At 47.5% G+C, this 22,884-nt stretch overlaps 1 protein-coding gene across 1 annotated transcript in view; it reads left to right on the top strand.

The window, feature by feature from the left end:
• Positions 1-7,367: 7,367 nt before the first annotated feature.
• ST8SIA6 (ST8 alpha-N-acetyl-neuraminide alpha-2,8-sialyltransferase 6) overlaps positions 7,368-22,884 on the top strand; it is a 47,822-nt gene continuing 32,305 nt past the window's right edge. The window contains exons 1-2 of the mRNA XM_063147616.1: positions 7,368-7,414; positions 7,882-7,992. Of these exons, the coding sequence (XP_063003686.1) occupies positions 7,931-7,992 (62 nt within the window). The 5' untranslated portion in view covers positions 7,368-7,414; positions 7,882-7,930. The remainder of the gene's footprint in view (positions 7,415-7,881; positions 7,993-22,884) is intronic.

The raw sequence follows: 22,884 nt of genomic DNA, 5'->3' as shown, positions 1-22,884 counted from the left end.
AAAGATCCTCTTAGAATGCTAGAATTGGAATAGATCTCCAACTCCCCTGCCATTGTAGGAAATCTGCTGCAGCATCCCCAACAGACGGCCACCCAGCCTCTACCTAAAAACCTCCAATGAAGGAGAGGCCACACCATCCAAAGCAGCCTGTTTCACTGTCAGACAGTTTGTACTTTCAGCAAGGTCTCGTAATGTCTTGTTGAAATTCTTTTTCTAGTCCTTTGAACCCATTGGTTCAGGTCGTAGCCACTGCAGCAACAGAAAACACATTTTCTTCATCATCTATGTCACGGGTAGGGAACCTGGTGCCCTTCAGATGTGTTGGACTACAGTTCCCATCATATTCAGCCAGCACAGCTATTGGTACTGCTGCTTGGGAATGATGGGACTTGCAATCTGACATATCTGGAGGGCACCAGTTTGGGAAACTCCCTTGAATAGGGATACCTTCAGCATGAATTACATGAGATCCATGAGTGATCTGTGACCCCCTTCCTTTTGCCTATTTTGGCCCCAATATCATCATCTGCAGAGTGAAATGGATGGAAGGTAGGGATGTCTGTCGCTGGGAAATCCAGTTCTTTTTCGGCTTGATGGAGTTCTGCAGTGTGTATGACCTGTTTTGGATCTGTGAGCTGTGGGCTCTCCCCAAAACTCCAGAACCTTTTTTGTGCAAATTACTGCCATAATTGGTGCTAGTTGCTTAGAAATTTACACAAATTACAGCACCTCCCTCCACAAAGTGCATGTCAGGTATAGGCCTTGTACCTAGTGGTTAGATTTATTAGGAAATGCTTTGAGAATGTCAGCTGCTCCCTGCAAGCTTATCTCTGTAAGCAGTTCCCATGGGAGTACCTGGTTCACTCCTTTGCTTTGGCCTTGAAGTAGCTGGTTCTCTGGGAACTTCAGAGTGATTTGGAAAAGGTGGGGGACACTCTTCGAAGTGGGTTGTAACATCCTGCCCTCTTGGCACGTGGGCATGGTTTACAGGTCAGAGGACCTGTCTGTCAAGTGACTTTGAATAGGTCTTAAAGGCTGGTGCAAAGCTTTGCTGGGTTTCATCTCTCGACGCAACGCCAGACCTCCCTCCTGCTTTGGATTCCAACTCCACTTGGGACTTTGAAAGCACTCTGCACATAGACGCTTTGCTATTTGGACATCTAAGAACTGTGCCATGAAAAGTAGTGAGGCTTTTCATAGACTTGGACTTGCATACGCTGTGGATTCTGTGTTCGTGCCCAGACTCAGGTGGCAAGGAGTTCCCAGTCTTTCGCAGAAGGATGGGACTCCGGGGCTTGAGGCTTAACCTTTCCTGAAGTCATGGTAACAGGGTCAGCTCAGTAGTGGTAGGCTGAGACTGACAAGTGTGTGACGGATATCTCTGCCCAGGTCTGGTGGCTCAGAGCAACCTTTCCTGGGACTTTGTTTTAGGAGATTGGCCATGTCCCTTTGAGGAGCCAGCGTATGTGGCGTTTGGAGAAGCTCAAAGCTGTTATTGGCATACCCTATTCACTCCCTCTCTCTGAGTGTTTGCCTTAAGGATTGTTTCAGAAAAAAGAACCTAAAGCTTCTTAACCATCGTTCAGCTTTAAGTGTGTTTTGGAGACTCTGTAACCATTAAGCTTGTTTACCGTGTGATTTCCTCAATAAAACAAGTCTCACTGATGTGAGTGTCTCATGTCAGCTTGCCAGCACGTGTGAATGCCAGAGGGAACAGGCAAGAACACAACAGTGCATAATGCCCAGAAAATCAGTGAATTGGCCCTGACTGGCTACAGATCAAGTCAGGCACCACAACGGGAAATGAAACAAAGTCCGGGGATCTGAGCCTAGGAAACGCAATGAGCTCCACGTCCCAAACAGATTTCTCCGACATCCCTAGTGCAGGCCCGGTGCTGCCATAGAGGCAACTCAGGCGGCCGCCTAGAGCGCCAAGCAAACGAGGGCGCCGAACAGCGTACCCGGAAGCTGCTCTCCTAGACCGGCTTCCGGGTGTGCTGTTCCAAAGCCGCCACCCCAGCCTCCGCCCAACCCCAGCCTCCTGGCTCCTTTGAAGCCAGGATGCTGGGGTTGGAGGCGGAGGCTTCAGTACTTCCAGGCGCGCCGCTTCATTTTTTTTCTTTTTTTAACCAGCTGACTGGCCTGTGGGGGGGAGCAGCAGCAGCAGGGGCAGCCGGGCAGGGGGCGGCCTCGGCGGCCCCTCAGCAGCAGCGGTGGCAGCAGCTCCTCATGTCCCAGAGGCGGCGGCGGTGGCTGTGAGGGGGTCGGTGGGCTGGCCCACGGTGGCGGCGTCCCCACCCTGCGTTGTCATCATCACCGCGGCGCCTCGCCTCGCCCCGGCTCTCGCTCGCGACGTGCTCCGGCTCCGCGACCCAGGCGTGCCGCTTCAAAGCCTCTGCCCCGCCCCCCAACCGCAGCATCCTGGCTTCAAAGCCGGGAGCGGGAGGGAGTAGGCGGGCGAGCGGGTGGGCAGGCGAGTGAGGGGGCGGTAAGTGAGCAAGCGAGCGAGTGAGCGAGCGAGGGGGGCAGCTTCAGAACGCGCCTGCCTAGGGTGCAATATAGTCTGGTGCCGGCCCTGCCCTAGTGGAATGCTGCCACAGCTTTTAAGCAAAGTCATTTGATCAGCCCAAAAAGGTCCATAAAGATGCAAGGACCATAAAGTCCTAATCACTGGCAAAACTCCCCTTGATGTTGATCAAGCAGGATTATAGTCTTGGGGTTGGGTCCAGATTTAAGCCTGAACAAGTGGATTTCCACTGCCCCCTCCACCCCCCTCAAATGCTATACAGAAATCAGGAGACCCTGCTGAATCGGGTGAGCTGCAGTGTGATGGCTACTAGGAGGAGGGCTTTCTCCGCTGTGGCACCCCAGTTGTGGAATGAGCTCCCCAGAGAGGTCCGCCTGGCGCCTACACTGTACTCCTTTCGTCGCCAGCTGAAGACCTTTTTATTCACTCAGTATTTTAACACTTAATTTTAACTCAAATTTAAATTATACTGTTTTTATTCTGTATTTTAACCTTATATCAATTGTGCTGCGTGGTTTTATCCTGGTTGTGCTTTTTATATTGTATTTTGTATTTGTATTTTTAACTTGTTGGTTGTTTTATGATGGTTTTAATTTTTGTGAACCGCCCAGAGAGCTTCGGCTATTGGGCGGTATAAAAATGTAATAAATAAATAAATAAATAAATAATGGGTAGAGGAGATCCCCAAAACTGGGTGGAAGGCCTTCTGCAAACTGACCCCCTTTGTCACGCAGAAGGTCCCGCAGAAGTCAAATCTTGGATCAAAGTTACAAGAGCCTTCAGTGGAACAGTGAGGTCATAGCTCATAAAAAAGAATCAGTTGAGGGTGGAAATGTTAAAGTGAGATTAAAAATGGAAGCATTTTTTTTTAAAAAAAGATACTTCTAAAAATAGCATTCTCGACACTTCCCGGCTGGTCAGATGATCATCTGCCTTTTTACTATGCTTGCTCTCACTTGATTCAAGCACTTTGCTTTTCTGACACTGTTCAACACAGCACAGAAACTGAGCATTAATATAACTGGAGGATCTGATTGAAGGTAACTGGGGAATTGGAATTTCTGCTTCATGAGCAGCTAATAGATGGACATAGACTCCCTTGCCTAGAAATAGAAGTGGGGCAGGGAGGACCATTCTAGGCTGCAATCTCAGCACACTTACCTGAGATCTCCTTGAACTCACTAGAATCTCCCCACATTGTATGATCTTCTCATTACATGTGCTGCTGGTCCTATTCACACTTATTCTGGAGTAGGCATGTGTAGGACTGGGCCGCACATGTATGATAGAAGAGTCTAAGTGAGCCCAAGTTGGAAATCATTATTCCGTGATAGCTAAACAGAAAATCCATCTTCAGAGACATTAGACCTCTGAATACTAGCTGCCAGGGCCAGGCACTAGAGCGTGCTGTTGACTAATGACTTCATATACCCTGCTTCATTCTCTACTGGATGACCACTGTTGGAGGTGATGGGCTAGATAGACAATGTCCTGATTCAGCAAGACTCTTTTTATGTCCTTAATCTCACCCTAGATTTCATTTCTGCTTTGCTGAATGCCCTGTAGCTATTTCAAATTTAGCATAAAATACCTTTAACATTCCAGATGCTCAACTCTGTGCGCCTTACTAAGTGATGGCAGAGTTTATTTTGCAGTATTGGTAAGCCTTCTGTTTTCCATCACCGCAGGTGAGTTTCCGTTGTGAAATAGTTTCCTGCTGCTGACAATCCTGTGTTCACGCTCATGCATGCAAAAATGTCCACTCAGTAGGTTATGCCTCAAGACTGAGGTAGAATTTGGGTGCGTGGGTGGGTAGGGTGCAGTGGGGGGATGAAGAAGCACTGGGTCGACAAGAGAGTCTTAATTTATGACATGCTAAAAATAAATGTTCTCTAGAGCACCCAAAGCCTTCTCACACATTGTACCAACACCTCTGAAGGACAGGAATAAAATAGAGTTCAGTTAATTGAACCATCCTTTTCATTCCTTCTATTTCCAGTGCTCAGGTATGAGTGACAATGCTTACGTAGCTGACTGACTGGAACAGTGAACATTTTGTTTTAGTTCACACTTGTAGATATCTATTAGCACAATACCATCATTTTACTGTAGCAAGTTAATAGAAGCGAGGTCATAGTTGCCAAGTTTCTTCGGAACTTCAGCTCCATTCACGCCACAAATTTAAGTCACATATGGCTTCCCTGCAAGGCACTCTAGGAACTGTGATCTGCTATTAGCGTTCAAGATGCTTGTCAGATAGCTGTCCTGAACATCTCACAAAACTACTGCAACTCCCATCAGCCCTAAGCTAGCATAGCCAATGGTGAGGAAAGATGGGAGTTGCAGTCCAATAACTTCTGGAAGAATACATATTCTCTATCCCCGCCATAGGAGATGAAATAGTTGGATCATTGACTTAGGGCCATAGGAAACTGCTTTATACAATCACATCATTGGTCAATCTAGCTCAGTATTGTCTACACACCAGGGGTGGGGAACTTTAGAACCTGGGGCCAAATCTGCCCTTCTATCAGAGGAGGCTGGTGGCTCCAATTTCAGTGGGGCTGGGTTTTCATTCTGGGTTTCAGTCAGAACCAGCCAGAACTCTAAAGGAGGGATCCAAGGGGCTGAACCCATTTGGCAGGTACGGTTCAGCCCCTTTAGAGTTCTGACTGAAACCCAGAGTGCATTCAGTGCCCCAACAAAATTAGAGTCACCAGTCTCCACTGCCTCCTAGGGACCCAATCCAGCCCTCTGGGGTACCTGCACAGCCCCTCCCTTCCCCCCAGCCATCAATTGTTTGGCAGTTTCCCGGCTTTTCTGCAGTTTTTTCCCCATTCAGAAAGACTGAGATGCCTCTCCTAAGGCATTGTGCACTAAGAGCTTTAGGCTACAATGCGCCGGCATTTTTGGGGGGGGGGTGTCTTTGGCCCCACCCCTTTTGCCTTCAGCCCCACCCACCCCTGGAATGCAGTCCTCAAGAGCTTTTCCAAAATAGAGTCCGGACCTTGGCCTGAAAGAGGTTCCCCCATCCCTGGCCTTCCCCAACCTGGTGCCCTCCAGATGTGCTGCACTACAACTCCCATAAGAAGCAGAATCTCCCCAGGTTTTCAGATGCTGCTGGCTCTGATGCCAGTGGGGCAGTGAATCCGCTCCGGGTTTCACTCAGAATCAGCCAGAGCTCTAAAGGAGCTGTCCAATGTACGAAGCCTTGTCCAACCTGGTGACCAGTTCTGAGTGAAACCCAGAGCGGATTCACTGCCCAGATGACATCGGAACTGCCAGCCTTCTCTGTTTCCACTCCACCCTGGAAATGCCAGGGATTGAACCTACGACCTTTGCATGCAAAACATGTCCTCCGCCGCTAAGCTACAGCTTTTCCAGTCGCTGATGATGAGGGGATTGATGGCTAAGCAACGACCTGACAAGCCAAATCTTACTACTGAAACTGTGGAAAGATAAATGATGGCTGGAAGGGAAATATAATCAATGTCTGTCCACCCTTCTACACTTAAGAGCAAACTAGACATGATGCCGAATGGGTCATTAGAAACCACATCTTAGTTTTTAAAATTTAATATCAGGTGCAGAGGGCCTCGATTTTCATTAGAAGTGCAGTGTGCTGGGAGGGTTAACCCTTGCCTCCCCAGCTGCAGTTCCAATGAATTACCCCCACCCCCAGTGCATTAACCTTAGGAAAGGAAAGCCCCCATTGCCCATTATCATCATCATCATCCCTGGGGAAAGTGTTGGCAAACCTTCTGTCAGTATTGTGGCCCTGATCCAAAGCGCCTCCCCCCCCCCCAGACTGCTTCTATAGCAAAACGAAAAGACCAGCGGTCCAGATCTGAATCTTCTATGGCCACTTTCCCCAGCCTGGCACCCCCATGCTTTGGACTACATCTCCGATCAGCCCCAGCCAGAGTATCTAGTGGCAGGGATGGAGGGCTCCAGGTTGGGGGAAGCTGTTCTAGATCATGTCTCATCCGACCCTGAGAGGAAGACTCAAATCCTAACCCTTCGCTCTACTCTGCCCATGCACAGAGGCACACTCTTCCTGACGCCGGTCGGGGACGGGAGATGGCAGCCCTTACCATTCGGAAATGGATTGCTTGCCATTTGCTGCCCCTTCTCCCACAAAAAGCTGGCGTCGTCCCCCCCACTCCGCCCCGCCCATCTTCCTGATCTCCCCCCCCCCCCCCCGCTGAGCACCTCTTCTTCACCTTTCCTGTCCCCTCGCTCCCTGGTTCTTGTATCCTCCACTCGTCCCTACGGGGAGAGGTGGAGGGGAAGCAAGCGAGCAGCCGCTCTCTCTCCAGAGGGAGGGAGGGAGAGCGGCCCGGGGGCTGGGGAAGAGAGCGATGAAGGATAGTTGCCGAGGGATTGCTTCTCCCAGGGATGGGAGGATGCGCCTCAGGCGTCCCGCCCCCCATCTGCTTGGGCAGACCCAGAAGAATGCGAAGCTGATGTCAGTAGCCGTGGAGCGGCGGCGCGGGGTGGGGGGGGGGGGAGGCAGCGCTGGAGCGGCGCGGCGGGGGAGGGGGCGGAGCCGAGCGACAGAAGCGCGTGGCGGAGTCGGGGGAGAGCGACCCTGGGCAGGCAGGCAGGCAGGCAAGCGGCGCCCCTCCCCGGCCCACCGCCGTCCTGACGGGATCGCCTCGGCTGCAGTGGGGGGCTCTGCTGCTGCCGCCGCCGCTGCCGCCGCCGCCGCTCTTCCTTCTCCGCGCCGAGCCCTGGGATCGACTGGCTGGCCGGCTTGGGCCAGGGCTGCCGGCGGGCGGGCGGACGCACGATGCGGGCGCTGCTCGCCTTGGTGGCTCTGCTCAGCAGCCTGCTCCTTTTCCTGTGCCTCGCGTGGCTCTCCTCCGACGGCTCGGCTGGCGAGAGGTAAGGCGGAGAAGGAGGCGGAGGCGGGTGCAGTGGGTGTGGGGGTCGCCGCTGGCAGGTGAGGAGGGGGACGACTTCATGCTGGGGGGAGAAAAGTCAGGGGCCAGCGGGGAGCACAGCTGTAGCTGCACGAAGATGCTCCGGAACAGTGGAGGCTGGTGGCTCCGATGTGGTGGGGCTGTAAATTCCCTCTGGCTTTCGGTCAGAACCAGTCAGAACTCCGAAGGAGCTATCCGAGGTGCTCAACTCAACCCCCCCAAATAGGTTCAGCACCATGGGTAGCTCCGTCGGAGTTCTGACTGGTTCTGACTGGAACCCAGAGCGGATGCACAACCCAACCAACAACAGTGCCACCAGCCTCCACTGCTCTGGAAGAGTAGGACTCCAGCAACGGTGGTTGGGCATTGGTTCGACTTTCTGTGGCTTGGATGCCCGGGCAACTTTGGCTTGTCTTGCTTGCTTGCCAGGGGCTGGGAGAAAGAGGTCAGAGCAGCCACGGATGGCACCCCCAGAGTGATGAGATCCCTCCGATCGCCTGCAACATCTGTCCGGCTTGCTCCTCCGGCGGCCACCCTCAGGTAAAGGCGCTTGGCTTGTTGTTCTGAATGTGCATGTGTTTTGGAAAGGGTTCTGCTGTAGTATATGCTTTCGCCCAGAATGAATAGTTTCACTGCTTCAAGAACAGCAGGGTGGAGAAGGAATGAGCATGAACATCTGGATTGTGGGTGACCAGGGCTCTGATGGGAGGGCACATCACCGGCAAAAACCACTCCGGAGTTTGTGACATTTTGGTTGGTCACTAATAAAGTATTACTCTACTGGGGGTTTTCCACACCACCCACCCCTTTCACTGTATCCCCCATTCCCCTTTCAGACATGGCCAACCTTACCTATGATTTTTGCAGATGTCTGGCTATCATTCACAAACAGTTATACAGAAGTGTTCTATTGCTGGTAGATGTTCTTATTACATTATTATTATTATTATTATTATTATTACCGTATTTTCAAAAAGCACTATCTTTTAAAAAAATGTGTTATGGTGTATCCCTTTATATGTCTACTCAGAAATAAGCCTCCTTGAGTTCAATGGCTGTCAGATAAACGTGTGTAAGGATTGCAGACGAAATGGTTTTATCATCCAGCAGCAACCCTAATAACCATTCAGTCCTTACAAATGTATAACTATGGAAAACATATCCCTTTCCAGGAAAAATAAATAAAAACAAGAATGGCTTCACATTTAGGCTAGCCTAGGAACCATAGCGGTAAAACAGCTAGGAAAATTGTCTACACCCACTTTTCTGGCTTTCTAGCCTACTTGACTTATCCATCACTTTGATTTCCTTTGGGTTTTTGTACTGTGAGTCACCATCCTTGAGTTTATATGTTTCTTTCTTTTCCCTCCAAACACTTTCACTGTGATCTGTGAGAGCAGTAATTTTTTCCCAGAGGTTTCTTTTCGGTAATACCCTTCTCCCACTCAACTCCCCTCTGCTCAGTATACTCCCACACTTTTTTTTTTTTTTTAAAAAAAAACCATTTCAGGATTTGTTATGAGAACTTTTTGAAAAGGAAATGTCACCAGAACACAAGCACAGTTCCCCACAATTAGCCCTTCGAAAAGTGCTCTCATCTAAACCCCACCTCAAGCCAAACTTATTTTTTTAACTCAAGGAGTTTAAATAGCTGTTACAGACTTTGAGGTGACCATTTCTGAACAAAGGAACTTCAAAGATAGGTTCCATGCAAAACCGTGGAGGTACAAATCATCAAGAGGTTGGACTCTAACTCCTGTGGATTGAGCAGGAACAAAGGTGTTTTGTTTTCATTTTAAAACGAATCAGACTTTGTGTGTTAATAAGTTCAAGGATGTCTGTGTAGTCACCCAAGAACTGTACTGTAATGGCTACTGTCAATAAGGTAGTTATCACAGTCGGTACATTTTGCATTTCCTTTCCTTCTGTGCCTGCTTTTTACTCCCCCACCTTGCCCCCACAGTGACACGTCATAACAACCCAGGAATTTTTAAACAAGTGTGCTAGTTTCTGGCACCCTGTTCACTGCTGCTGCAGCTAAACAAGCCAAGGATGCTGTGTCCCTGTGTAGTTTATCATATGTCCAAAGTCCAAACCTTTATCATGAATGACAACCCAGAGTTGGAATCCAGGATTTAGCCGTGGGTCCCAACTCTGGGTTGTTTCTCCTCTTTGTTGGTCCCTGCTTTGTTGGGTCCTAGTCAACAACGGGGACTAACAGTCTGTGTGTGAACAGAGTGATGGACTAGATGGACCCTTGGTCTGATCCAGCATGGCACTTCTTGGTCTTAGTTCCAGGTTTGGATGTCACAATAAACAACCCAGGAAATCTGCTGTTCATTCACGACAACCCAGCATTAACCCCCCCCCAAAAAAACCTGGGTTGTCATGACATGTGACCACAACCATGTGCATATAACGCTTCATGCTGTAGTCCACAAAAGCTTATGCCATCATAGATTTGTTAGTCGCTAAAGTGCCATAACATTCCTTGTTGTTTCAGCATTTGGTGTGCATTTCTTTTCTTCTTAACCCTCCTCTTTCATTCTACCTTTCCCCCCCACCCCCTCAGGCCTTCTCCTTCCTTTCACTCTTTCTTGGCCATTCAGCTTTGCCACTCATCATGTGTTAGCTGTGGAGCCCAAAATAAATTTAAGGTTTGAGAGCCCCCTGACAAGAATAAAGCCTTGCTCGCACTAGTATTTTATGAGTAGATTTGCAAATGTGGAACCAGGTGTTGTGAATGGTTCTCCGGAAGTTCTCCTCTTGCCCAGGGGGACACATTCCATGCATGTCCTTTTCTGGCCAAGGGAAAGAGAAGATCAGAGCGGAGCAGTGGCAAAAAGTGGGCACCCTGAGCGAGGAGCGCCTTTGCTGCTTGCTCAGGGTACTATTTCTTCAGTGTACTATTTCTTCTGTTATTGTCTATAGTTCTGTATAGTATCTGTAGCTCTTGCAACACTTGGTAATGTGGTCTCAGAGTAAAGCTGTGCTGATTTTTATCTAGAACAAATGGCATTAAACTGGAAACTGAAGAAGAAATATACTTGAAAGCTAATGGGTGGAAGTTCATTTTTATAGTTAGTACCTAAACAATCTATAGAATGGTAGGGCCGGCTCTGTCAAGCCCTGATCTTCAATCTGAGTCTATCAACATGTTTACATCCTCAGGCAGGTCTGCAAAGTGCTGATCCCCAGATGATGTTTTGGGTGGCCATAGGAGATTGCCCTCTATTTGACAGAATCCTCCCCAAAATGGCGTTGTATCTTGTTCTTGTGTGGTTTGAAGGTCCGCGTGAAGGTGGCTCGCTCATCCTGTGGGTAGCTATTTCCCCAGCTGACACATGCCTTTTGAGAGTATTTTTTCAGCAATCCACTGACATTTTTCTATTACTGATGTCATTGCTTCTGCCGAACTGCCCAAACCCCAACATCGAATAAGCCTCCCTTCCTACACTCTGAGAGATTAATGGCACAAACAGTGGCTGTCAGAGAGTGATTCCATTACAATTAATGAAGGATTTGCTGGGTCGAGTTGGACAGTGGACCTTTTTGTTTTTAAGAGAGCATCGGAGAATAGAGGAACATTTGCTTTGTTTAAAGACCTTTACGGCAAAACTGGCTTTGTTCATGCCTGTTTGCCCCTTCTGCTATTCTTGTGTTTTGTCAAAATACTTTATGGCCCAAAGCAGTGAAGGATTTATAATGTTTCTTTCATTCTGTAATGCAGTGTTTAAGATTTGCTGTACTTCTCAATAACACTGCTGCTGCTTAGGTGATGTGCCAGCCCCTTTATAAATCTCATGCTTGCTTTGATTCAAAGTTCTTTTAGGAGGCAATTGATAAGATTGTGCCCTCGATGATTGTAAGCCCCCGAATCCGATGAAGGTGGAAAGAGTGGCGGAAGCCAGTTTCACTGCCCTATCCTCCCACCCTGCATTGTTCACAAGACGGGCTTTTTTGCCCATCTTGTGAAGGCGTTTTAGAGAGGATGGAAAGGAGGCTGGCAGAGGCTCAGGACTGCTCAGATCCTGGCCTCTCCAGGCCTCATCTACACCTTGAGGTCTTCCAGGATGGAGCGGGGGGACGATCCCGGGCTTACCTGCTTCCGAGATTGTCTCCCTGCACCTAAATGCCAGTGTGTCATCCCAGAAGTCAAGACAGATGTTCTGGCGCAGTGGTTTTTTTTGGGGGGGGTTTGAAGGAGGATGGCCCCAATCATGCGCAAAAAGTAAGTTTAAAAAAACACTAAAAACTTGGCGCTGAAAAGTGCTGGCAGCCATTCCAGCGATGGTGAAATTTCTCTCCCCACCCCCGATGGGCAGGAAGTCACCCTGCACAGCTCCATGCCCGATTGAAGAGCCCCATTACTTGTGGGGAGGAGGGAGGACACGGGAGCCTATACCACACTGCCCATGGTCCTCAGGGTTGTTCCTGGACCGTGGGAAAAATCGGGAAAACCAAGGTCCCAGTTATCCTGGGACAACTGAGAGGGATCCCTTGTGCGTCATTTGGATGCACAGGGATGGCCTCGAGCTGACCCTGGGATATCTGGCAGGTGTAGATTAGGCCCCAGTCTCCTCCCCTCCCTGCCCACTGAAACACCCCTTTTCCTCTCCTCTCCAAGTTCCCAAGCTTGGAGGGAAGCTGGCACGCTTCTTTCTGCAGTGGCTCCAAGGGGGGCGGGGCGGGGAGGGAGGGCAGCTCTCTGACTACTCCTTCCAAGGTTGGAGTGCTCATCCCTGAACTCAGAGTGGTGGTGGTGGGGATTCCAACCAATGCTATAGATCAGCCTTCCTCAACCTGGGGCGCTCCAGATGTGTTGGACTGCATCTCCCAGAATGCCCCAGCCAGCTGGCTGGGGCATTCTGGGAGTTGTAGTCCAACACATCTGGAGCGCCCCAGGTTGAGGAAGGCTGCTATAGATCCACACATGCTGTCTAGGAGCCATAGGATTACTCCCTTAGTTGTTTATATTGAGCTTTCGATGGTGTGGTGGCAGTGATAAGAAAAAACTTTGCACAAGCATCAATAAGAACTCCCCTTCCTGGTAAGGTTCTCATGTCAGAATAACCAGGTGCAGAATTGTAGGACTCATAAATAAATGAGATGCCTCTTTCTATTTACTCATACATTATTATCTCTACCCTCGGTTTTGTTGAAAGCTTGTATGTACATGTTGTAGGAACAGTGGTGAAGCAGTAGCGAGAGACATGTATTGAGGAAGAAGTAGGGGAAGAAGCTATTTGTCGTGAGGGAGTATTACCTCAGCCTCCCTCAATGTAGTACCCTCAAAATATGTTGGACTTCATCTGCCACTAACATCCCCACTAACATGGTTATGTTGGCTGTGGATGATGGGAATTGTGGTCCAACACATCTGGGCACCATGTTGGGGAAGGCAACATTAGATGAATATATAATGCTACAGAAGTCAAAATTATAGCTGGTTATTGTAAAAGGTTGCGTGAAATGTATCCCTCCAACAAAAAGCACTCCTATTTCTAGGTTGTTTCTGAGCATTCATTTCCCCTTCTCCTTCTTGTCCCTCTGTATTGACTTCCTATACACAATGTATCACATGCTCATCTCTGTCCTTAGGATCAATTAAAAAAATATTATTTCACTGCTGCCTTCTTTTTCTCCCATACTGACTTGTACCTCTGTCAGAGCCCCTGCTCTGATTTTTGACATACCATGAAGACCAATCCTATGCCTTCAGGGCTTAAGACTACTTACCAACATCCTGTGACATCACAGTAGCTCAGGCATTGATTTCCTGGTATGTGATGAGTATTGAGACAAGGAATAACTGGAGCAGCCTTCTCCAGCCTGATGTTCTCCAGATGTTTTGTACTTCAACTCTCATCAGCCCCAGCCAACATGGCCAATGGTCAGGAAGGTTGGGAGTTGTAGTCCAAAACATATGGAGGCCCCAGGTTGGGGAAATAGCCCATATTTTCTCCATTGCTCCTGTCTACAACAACAGAACTTTTTTTTGGAAAAGCTGTAGAATAATTAACTATCTGTAATTAAATATTAACTGTGCTACTGAGACCTCTGTGTTCGTTCTTCTGTAAGAATATTGTATCCCTCAGGGTAAAATAGCTATTACAAAGAATAGGAATAGTTACTTAGCACATAAGTAATGGGTTGTCATAGCCATTGCTCAGCAAAACCTGGCAGCTGGGCTGAATTGACTGCTGTCATTAATATTATTAGTTCCTTCCAGAATATTTCTTGACGACATGTTGTGAAAGGCCCTTTCTGGGGCGTATCTCACAGAACTGAGATGTCTGAAGGAATGGATGCTCCAATGCAAGCTTCTGCCACAATAAAGCTATATCTTGTTCTGATCAAGCAGAAGACGTTCTCACAGCCCTATCAAAGGCACGTTAGCTTGGAAGTAAACTCACTGGGGATTTACTTCCAAGTAAACATATTCATGATCAGCCTTCTTATCTCTTCCAATTCCTTTAGCCACAATGAAATAGTAATACTAATAGCAGCAGCAACAACAACGGTTATGATATAGTTTCTACATTGCCACTTCTTTATATTTTCATTGACTCATTAGAACCTGTCTGGTCTGTGATGTGACCCTGGAACTCTGGGCAGCCATGCCTCACCTGTAGAGTTGTCCTCAGGCAGCAAAATATTTTGGGCCAAACCTGCTCCCAAGATTAGTGGAGGGCTCACTTCCCCTAACAGTGCTATTGCTTATTCTTTGCCCAGGGTCTTCAAGAAGATCAGATGCAGTCTATTCTCAGTGTGTATCTCCCAGGTTATGGGGAATCCATGATGGTGGTGTTCTCAAGGGACACCCCAAATCCTAGAACTGGGCCTGCTTGCAAGCTCAAAAAGTACTCACTGGGGGTTGACTCCGTTGTTAGTCCTACTTTGAGTCCTATTCATTTCAATGGATCTACTCTAAGTAGGACGAACATTGGATTCAATAGGTTTAAGGATACACTGCAAAGGACCACCATTGCTACTTTTTCTAAGGGTGTCATGGGCCAGGGCTCAGACCCCTCCCCCATGTGTTCCCATCAAGGAAGTGGTGAGCATAGGGAGAATTAGGATCAGGAACCACCCCAAGGGAGAAAGCTGCAGAAGTCATCATTCACATGGAAAATGAGCTCTAGGGAACATTGATGTCTCCTTCCTCAGCTATGAGGAAGTTGTTCTGATCTTATCTTCTGACTCTGAGCTCAGAACTACCTGCAGCTCAGGGAGGCACCTCTCCATACCACAGCCAGAAAAAATGAATGGCTTCACAGTCCTTCTGGAGCACATGCCTTTGGAATAGGGTGCAGCAGCCCTTTGAAGCCAAGCAGAGATTTGGATACCCACCTTGCTGCACAAGATGACTTCCATTTCCATTTGGCTCAAGGCTATTTTCAGAGCAAGATGCCAAACTTTCTGCTTGCCAGTGAAGTCTGGTATCTCACCTGATCCTGAATCCAGTGCCACAGTGAGCAGGGCCGGTCCTACCATTATGCAAAGTGAAGCAGCTGTTTCAGGCGGCAGGTGTTGGGAAGTGGCAGCAAGATGTTGGAGGAGAGAGCTGAGTATGCCACACAACCTGTTCTGCACCACCTAAGCTAGCTTGCTGCCTTCAGGTCCAGCAGAGGATGCCAACCTATTGCAAGTGTTGAAGTAAGATTGAACTGCCAGCCCAGCTTGGTTTTGCATGTGGAATGGGAGAGGATACCATCTTGTTCTTTGGTCAGGCAGCAAAACGTCTCTGGTCCTGCCTATTTGCTGCCTGCCCTGTACTTTTGCTCCACCTGGCCAGAATGCCTCTGTGGACCTCAGGCTGGAGAAGGGGGTAGGAATTGAATATATTGTGAAATAGAGCTTAGCTGCAGTATTTGCAGCATTAGGTCTAATTTCCTATAACTCCTGGATATAAGTGCCTTTGAGCACATGCAGAGTGCATTTCGTTCACCGCAGCCAAGCCCTCCACAGACAGGCGAAGGTTTCTAGGGAAGAGGACACCATCGCATCATTGCAGCTACTGAACTCACAGTGGCTCTCAATGCATTCAGCATTCAGTAGTGTTCTGTTCCCTCCCGGCACATCTCTGATTTGATTAGGCTTCCTTTTTGCTGAGCTGGCTCATGCAAGCTCGCTCCACCTGAATTGTGCGAAAAAACAGGCTCAGGCTTTGAAATGGAGAACTTGTCGGCCGACAGCTTCCCTTCTCAGTTTTGCAGCTCGTGGGCACAGCTCAGGGGCTGGCAACCAGTGGCCTAAGCACTGCATGCAGCTCTTGGCCTGATATGAGGTCTCTGCTGATGAATTACCCCCAAAGAGGAAATGCATCACCAAAAAATGAGGACAGTGGTTTGCATACAATTTGCATGCACAGAGGTATATGAATAGATTCAAACTTAGAAATAATTATTATAGTTATTATCATTTTAATAGAAATAAAGTACATCTCAGCCTAGCGTGGAAGACTGTGACCAGGTGATCTATGGGGTGCGTGCCTGTTCTTTCTAACCTTTGATGGACAATTGTTCTCATGGTGGTTCTTTATCTTTAAACCAGACTTGGACTGGACAACCCCTTAAACAGAGAATGTCTTCAAAGAGAAGACAACCCCCAGCCAGCCTTTCAAATGAGGACTGTCCTCTGTAACAAGCCACATGACCTAATTTCAGAAGCCCTCTGCAAGTGATTGGCAAGAGCCACCTGGCCTTCTCTGGGTGAGAAGGAAGTAGGATAAAGAGAGTCTGAGGCCTTTGCTAGACCAGGCTATATCCCGGGGTGATGCCTGGGATCGTCCCTGTGCGTCCAGATGACGCACAGGGGATCCCGGGCTCAGGCAGGGATCAACCCTCCCTGGCCCCAGGATATAGCCTACCCCTTCAAGCCCGCTTTTTCCCCGCTGTCTCGGGCCGAGCCGGGAGTAATCACGCAGAGCCGGGAGCGCTGCACCGATCGGGGTTAGGGTGGGGGTAACAGGGAAACCCAATTTAAAAAACCAAACCCTTACCTTGACACCCGAGCGTTCGTGCACATCATCCCCTTTAAAAGCTTTTTTAAAATAGCGGGCACGACGGCTCTCTTCTTGAGTCGCCTGGCCTTACTTGTAAACGAGGGCGGGATCTCATGTTATTGACAACATGAGATCTATCAAAGGCCTGTGAGAGGGGGGGTTAGTGTGGCAGAAAGAGAGAGAGAAAAGGGGGTGGCAGAAAGAGAGAAAAAAGGGGTGGCAGAAAGAGAGAGAAATGGGTGACTCCTGGCTTGTGGCCCCTGACAAATTACCTCAGAGGGAATGGGGCCCTCATCAACAATAACAAAAGTCCTGTACCAGTGGAGGCTGGTGGCTCGGATGTCAGTTGGGTGACGAATCCACTCCGGTTAGCAGCTTGGATGTCTCCTTTCGAGTTCTGACTGGCTGAAATCTGCAGTGGATTCTCCAACTCACTGATATCACTGTTCCCCAACCAGCAGCTAGTTCTTGTACCAAGACTCCTGGTCACAGGTTACCAGTTGTTTGCCCCGTCTTAGGGAAGAGTGGGTTTCTTGCTCATATGAACTGCAGCTATTTCCAAGGGCCCAATTCTCCTTCTCCCATTGCGTAGGAGCCTCAGTTGATGAAGAATATGCCAGAAAACCAGATGAGTTTTCTGGGCATTGGAGGGGAGATGTCTGGCGGCGAAGCCTTAATTCGATCTTCTTTACTTGGTCAAAACATTAGTGACAATTCTGCATGAAGGAAAGGAGAAGGGGGAAAAAACACTGAATGTCAGACCATCTTTTACATAGTTGCCATGATTAATGTTATAAGACAAATTGTTACTTCTGCAGTTTAAGATTTTACGGTCCATTTCACCCAGCATTTAGATTGCATATTACCTTATTAATCAAAGTGTCATGAACCCTAAAACAGCAATGCAGTCTCATTATCTAATTCAATGAAATTAGTGGCAGAATACTTAAGAAGTTAAAAGCATGTATCCTACTGAGAAACAGATATTGGTTTCTAATGGCAATACTAGCTCACTTAATACAGTGTGAAAGAAGGAATAATGAACAGAGCAATGTTAAGAATACAATAACATGGGAGGACACTGTCGGACTTGACGCGTGATACCAATTTTTGGGTCGGAGGAGGTATCTAATCTGTAAGTAGCAGGGGAGTCCTAGATTTGGGGAAGAAGAAATGGGCATTGGGGCATCTGTGCAACTTTCCATCCTGTTAATAGGGTACAACCCAACTGCCCATGTGCCTGTGGTAAGACAAGGTAGAGAAAGTGGTAAATTTGGGGAACAGCAGCAGGCACTTAGGACAGTGTTGGGGCCAGAAGGGGAAAGTATAGCCAGCAATCAGGAAACCTCGCCAGCTCTTTGAGAAATGAGGGAGCAGAGGATGCAAAGATTCCGGCAAGGCAGATTGAGGCGGCTTGGTCAGGCAACAGATGCTGGAGATGCTGGGGATGCTGAGATCTGTGTGTGCCCTGCATCCTCTCGGCTAGTTGTTATGGTGGCTACTTATGAACTGCAAAAACAAAACAAAACAAAACAAACAGGAAATGCATCACCCAAAAGGGCATAAGATCATAAGAAGAGCCATGTTGGATCAGACCAAGGGTCCATCTAGCCCAAGACTCTGTTCACACAGCGGCCAACTAGCTGTCAACCAGAACTCACAAGTAAGACACAAGTGCAACATCACCCTTCTGCCCATGTTCCCCAGCAATTGGTGTATATAGGCTTACTGCCTCTGATACTAGAGGTAGCATGTAGCCATCAGGACTTATAACCACTGATAGCCTTCTCCTCTAGGAATGTATCCAGACCCCTTTTAAAGCCACTCAGATTGGTGGCCACCACTACATCTCGTGCTTGTGAATTCCATAGCTTCACTATGTGCTGTGCGAAGAAGTTCTTCCTTTTATCTGTCCTGAATCTCCCACCAATCAACTTCATGGGATGAACCTGGGTTCTACTATTATGAGAGAGGGAGAAAAACGTCTCTCTCAATTTGTATTAAATTTGCATGTGCTGATTTATATGTATAGATGCAAATTTAGGCATTATTATTGTAATTTAAATAGAAATACAGTACATCTCCCCCTAGCGTAGAAGACTGGGACCTGCTCAGTCTGTTGTACAGATGCTGTTGATGAGCAACTACAAGGCCCAACTGTTTGTTCTGATGGTTCTTTATCTTTAAACTGAACTTGACATGATAGTCCCTCAAATAGAGGATGCCTTCAAAATGGAGTGCAGTTCTCTGGTTTTCAAATAGAGGACTGTTCTCTGTAAAAGAAGAAGGATGGCCACCCTATAGCCTGCTGCCCTCAGGTGCAGTGCGGGACAGTGTCCCATCTCTAGTATTGAAGTAAGATTCCATTGCCAGTCAAGTTGGCTTGTGTACTTGGCATGGGAGGAGAGGTGCCATGTTGTCCTTCACCTGAGGCAAGAAAATGTATTGTGCCAGACCTAGGCACAGGGGCATCTATTGTGCGTGTGGTCATGTGGCTGGAGTTAGTTTTGTCTATCCTCTTATAATCTGGATAATACTCCCAGTATTAGCAAGACTGAGAAAAAAAGGGAGAGTTAACATGCAGAAAAAGTTAAAGCCACTGAATATCTGAAACGAATGATTATATTGCAATTGGGTAAAAAGGTATTGGACTAAGAAATTCAGTCTTTACCAGTTTTGGGTGTCATTGGCTCAGGGCTGGCCCAAGATGTTTTGCTACCTGAGGCAAAGGACAAGATGATACCCTCACCTACCTCCATTCCACATTCAGAAGCCGACTGGACTGGCAGTTGAATTTTACTTTGACTCTAGTCAAGGGATTGTATTCACCATTACAACTGAGGACAGCAGACTAGTTTAGGGGGTGCAGGACAGGTTGTGTTGCATTCATAGCTCTATCCTACAAGAGAAGGGAATCCCCCGAAGGGCTCAAGAGGAACGGTTGCCTCACTCTGCCTAACAGTAGGGCTGGCTTTGCCTTGGCTACCACAGAGGGAATGTGAATCACAAATGGGGGGCTGGATGGCACGTTACATTCTTCTATTTTGTTGTTGTTTTGTGGAGTGGTTAGACTGTTAGAATTATAGAATCATAGAATCATAGAATAGCAGAGTTGGAAGGGGCCTACAAAGCCATCGAGTCCAACCCCCTGCTCAATGCAGGAATCCACCCTAAAGCATCCCTGACAGTATGACAATGGAACCAGTTACCTAGGGAGGTTGTGGGCTCTCCCACACTAGAGGCCTTCAAGAGGCAGCTGGACAGCCAGCTGTCAGGTATGCTTTAGGGTGGATTCCTGCATTGAGCAGGGGGTTGGACTCGATGGCCTTATAGGCCCCTTCCAGCTCTATGATTCTATGATTCTATACTCCAGAAAAAGAATGAACATGAGATTTGTGCAGTATGAGTTTGTCTATGACACGTTTTCCAAGATGTAATGACTGCTGGATATCAAAACCCAACAAAAATAATATTATATCAGTTGGCCCTGAGACTCGAATAGAACTGAGTTGCATGACTCTAAGCTACTTGCTTTTCAACTCGAGATCATGATTGATTTTATTTAAAGCCTGCTGCTGTTGTTAGGACACAATAATGCTTCTGGCTGTGGTTGCTGGATTTGCTTTGCTTTACTAGTGTTTTCTGCTGTATGCCATCGCCCCCCTCCCCAAATATTCAAGTTGATGTGCTTGCATTTTATGGCGACATAACATGTTTACCACTGTAATGCAACGTCACGCTGGGGAAGTGGTAAATACACACCATTCATTCATACACAATTGCAATCTAGCACATTGATTCCGGCTGTTCGCGCTGTCCTGTTAATACTATTTAATACAGCTACAATCAGAGTGCTACTCGCTGTTTGGCTTATATGATTATCTGTTCGTCTAAGAGACAGTTCACAACATTCCCTTTATTTTTAGTACAGCATGTTATTTTCTCCATTATATGTGTGTGCCCATCATTCATTCCTAAAGGGGAAATTAAAGTGCTGTGCTTGGAGACATCAGAGTTCCCGGAGCTGGGGGCGGGGGAACCAACCCTAACGCTGCATGACCCAGCCTGCTTCCACCAGTCCGGTTATTATGGGTACTATTATGCCTGTTTCTCCTTCTGCAGGCACAATAAGGTGGCCAGGTGCCCTACTTTGCAAAAGTCACTCCTCTAGTTTGGAGAGCTGGCTGAAGGTGTCCTTTTTTAAGAGGTGTCCTATAGAACTCTGGTTTAAGGTCAAAGAACCATAAGGAAGGAGAGCAGGGCGGAGCCTTAGGGATGCCCATCATCCAGTCTTCTCTGCAGTGGCGAGATGTATTGCGTTTCCCTTTAAGTTATAGTTAGTATTTGCAAATTTGCACCTGTACTTATATATTTGCATAAATTTACATATGCAGATTGGAGTCCTCTTTTATCCTTTCCCCCCTCCCGCTGATGCATTTCTTCCTTTTTGGAGATGTCTAAGTGGCCATCTTAAGACAGAACCAGGGTTGCAGGGGAGGACCATTTATGTTCTGGAAATGTCCTCCCGCAACCAGAGAACCACGAACCACATTCAGGAGAGAGGAATAACAGACACAATGTGAAATCCAATTAGGATAGAATTGGAGAGGGCAAAGCCCATGGTAATAGTTTCAGTGACAGGCAGGACAGCAGAAGCACTGTTTGCTAATGATGCCACCTAAACTCAAAATTATATGGCTCATAAAACTAGTCTAAGTAGGTCCATAATTCTTTAGTGTGTAATGCGCCTTGGCTTCCTTTCAGCGAACTTTAATATTTTTGTAATTCAAACAGAGATTGTGTACGAGTTCATTTATATTTTCTGCACCGGTACATTTTGCATGACTGAGCATCCAAATGCCTCAAACTTTGGGCGTGCTTAGATGTTGCTTGCGGTAGACAAAGCAGATGTGATAACCAGAGAAGGCTGAATAAAATTTGCATGTGCTAATTTATATGTATTTGATGCAAATTTGGAAATAATTATTGTACTGTATTTCTAATTACATTATCAAAATTATTTCATAATAGTGTGGAAGTTTGTGACCAGGTTAGCTGTGTGCTTGCGTTTTAAGTCTTCTGTTAAGGGGCTTACTGTTGGATGGACCACTGTCACACAGGAACATAGGAAACTGCCTTATACCGAGTCAGACCATTGGTCCATCTAGCCCAGTACTGCCAACACTGACTGGTAGCAATGCTCCAGGATTTCAGGCAGGATTCTTTCCTTGCCCTACCTGGAGAAGCTGGGGATAGAACCAGGGTTCTTCTGTATTCTCCCTTATGGTTCCTATTGTTCTTTATCTTTAAACCGGAATTCAACAGGACACTCCTTCAAAGAGAGGACAGCTTCAAACAGAGGACAGCTTCAAACAGGGGACTGCCCTCTGTACAACTGGACACATAGCCACTGTAACTTGGGCTGAGTTGCAGGTGAACAGCTAAACCTACAGAGAACATCCTTAATAAATAAATAAATGAGTTGAATGGAATTCTCTGTTGAACATTTTGCTGCAATATTGAGGTGTGCTTCTGATATCAAAGGCCTAGAACGTGAGCTTACCGCAGGAAATCTGGACATCCTAAATAGGTATATGGCCTTAGCTAGACCTACGTGTTAGCCCACTACGGAGGAGGGAAGATCTTGCGTTGTGTTTAACTCGAGATCCCTCCTCTGTTTATACACAACGCGCGACAACCTCAGAAGGAGAGGTGTCGCTCCCGCCATTTTTTTTATTAAAGGGACAGCAGTGCACAAATGCTCGTGTGCAAAAGGTAAGGTTTTTTTAAAAAAAATTAAATTACTTTCCCCGCTTCCCCCACCCTACCCCTGATGGGCGCAGCTCCCAGCTGCTCATGAGGAATCGCACAGATTCCCGCGGCACCCGGCCACACGTTCCACGGTCTTGGGCTCATCCCGGGACCGTGAAAACATCAGGGCCAAAGGGGAGGGCGAGATCCCGGGGCAAGGGAGGGATCATCCCTCCCTGATCCCCTGTGTGTCATGTGGATGATCCCGGGGATCACCCCTGGATAAAGCCCTGTCTAGCTATGGCCTTCGTCTCTACTCATTGTAAGTCTGCCTGGGAATCCTGGGTAGGCTGCCTTGTGTTCCATCATGAAGAAAGGCAGCCTATAAAAGTAATAAATAAACTATAATTGTATTATCTGAAATGCACATTTATTCTTGAAACTAGCATCTTGGAAATAGCTCTGTAGAAGCCATTAATATTTATTGTTCAAATATTCCGGTACATTTTTGAAATGTAATTATGTTGAAGCTATATGCAAGTTCCGTTGTTGTTTTTTAAAAGAAACATTGCATTTCTGATTTACATCAGAATCAGCACAATGCACCGTGCGATACAAGCTAAACTTCATTTTTAAAAACCCGAATGCGCTTCTGGTGGCAACTCAAAGGAGTC

The sequence above is a fragment of the Elgaria multicarinata genome, chromosome 1, assembly GCF_023053635.1.
Source record: "Elgaria multicarinata webbii isolate HBS135686 ecotype San Diego chromosome 1, rElgMul1.1.pri, whole genome shotgun sequence".
In the NCBI taxonomy this organism is placed as follows: domain Eukaryota; kingdom Metazoa; phylum Chordata; class Lepidosauria; order Squamata; family Anguidae; genus Elgaria; species Elgaria multicarinata.
Note: the sequence above shows the minus strand (reverse complement) of the source record. Positions and strands in the feature narration are given on the sequence as shown.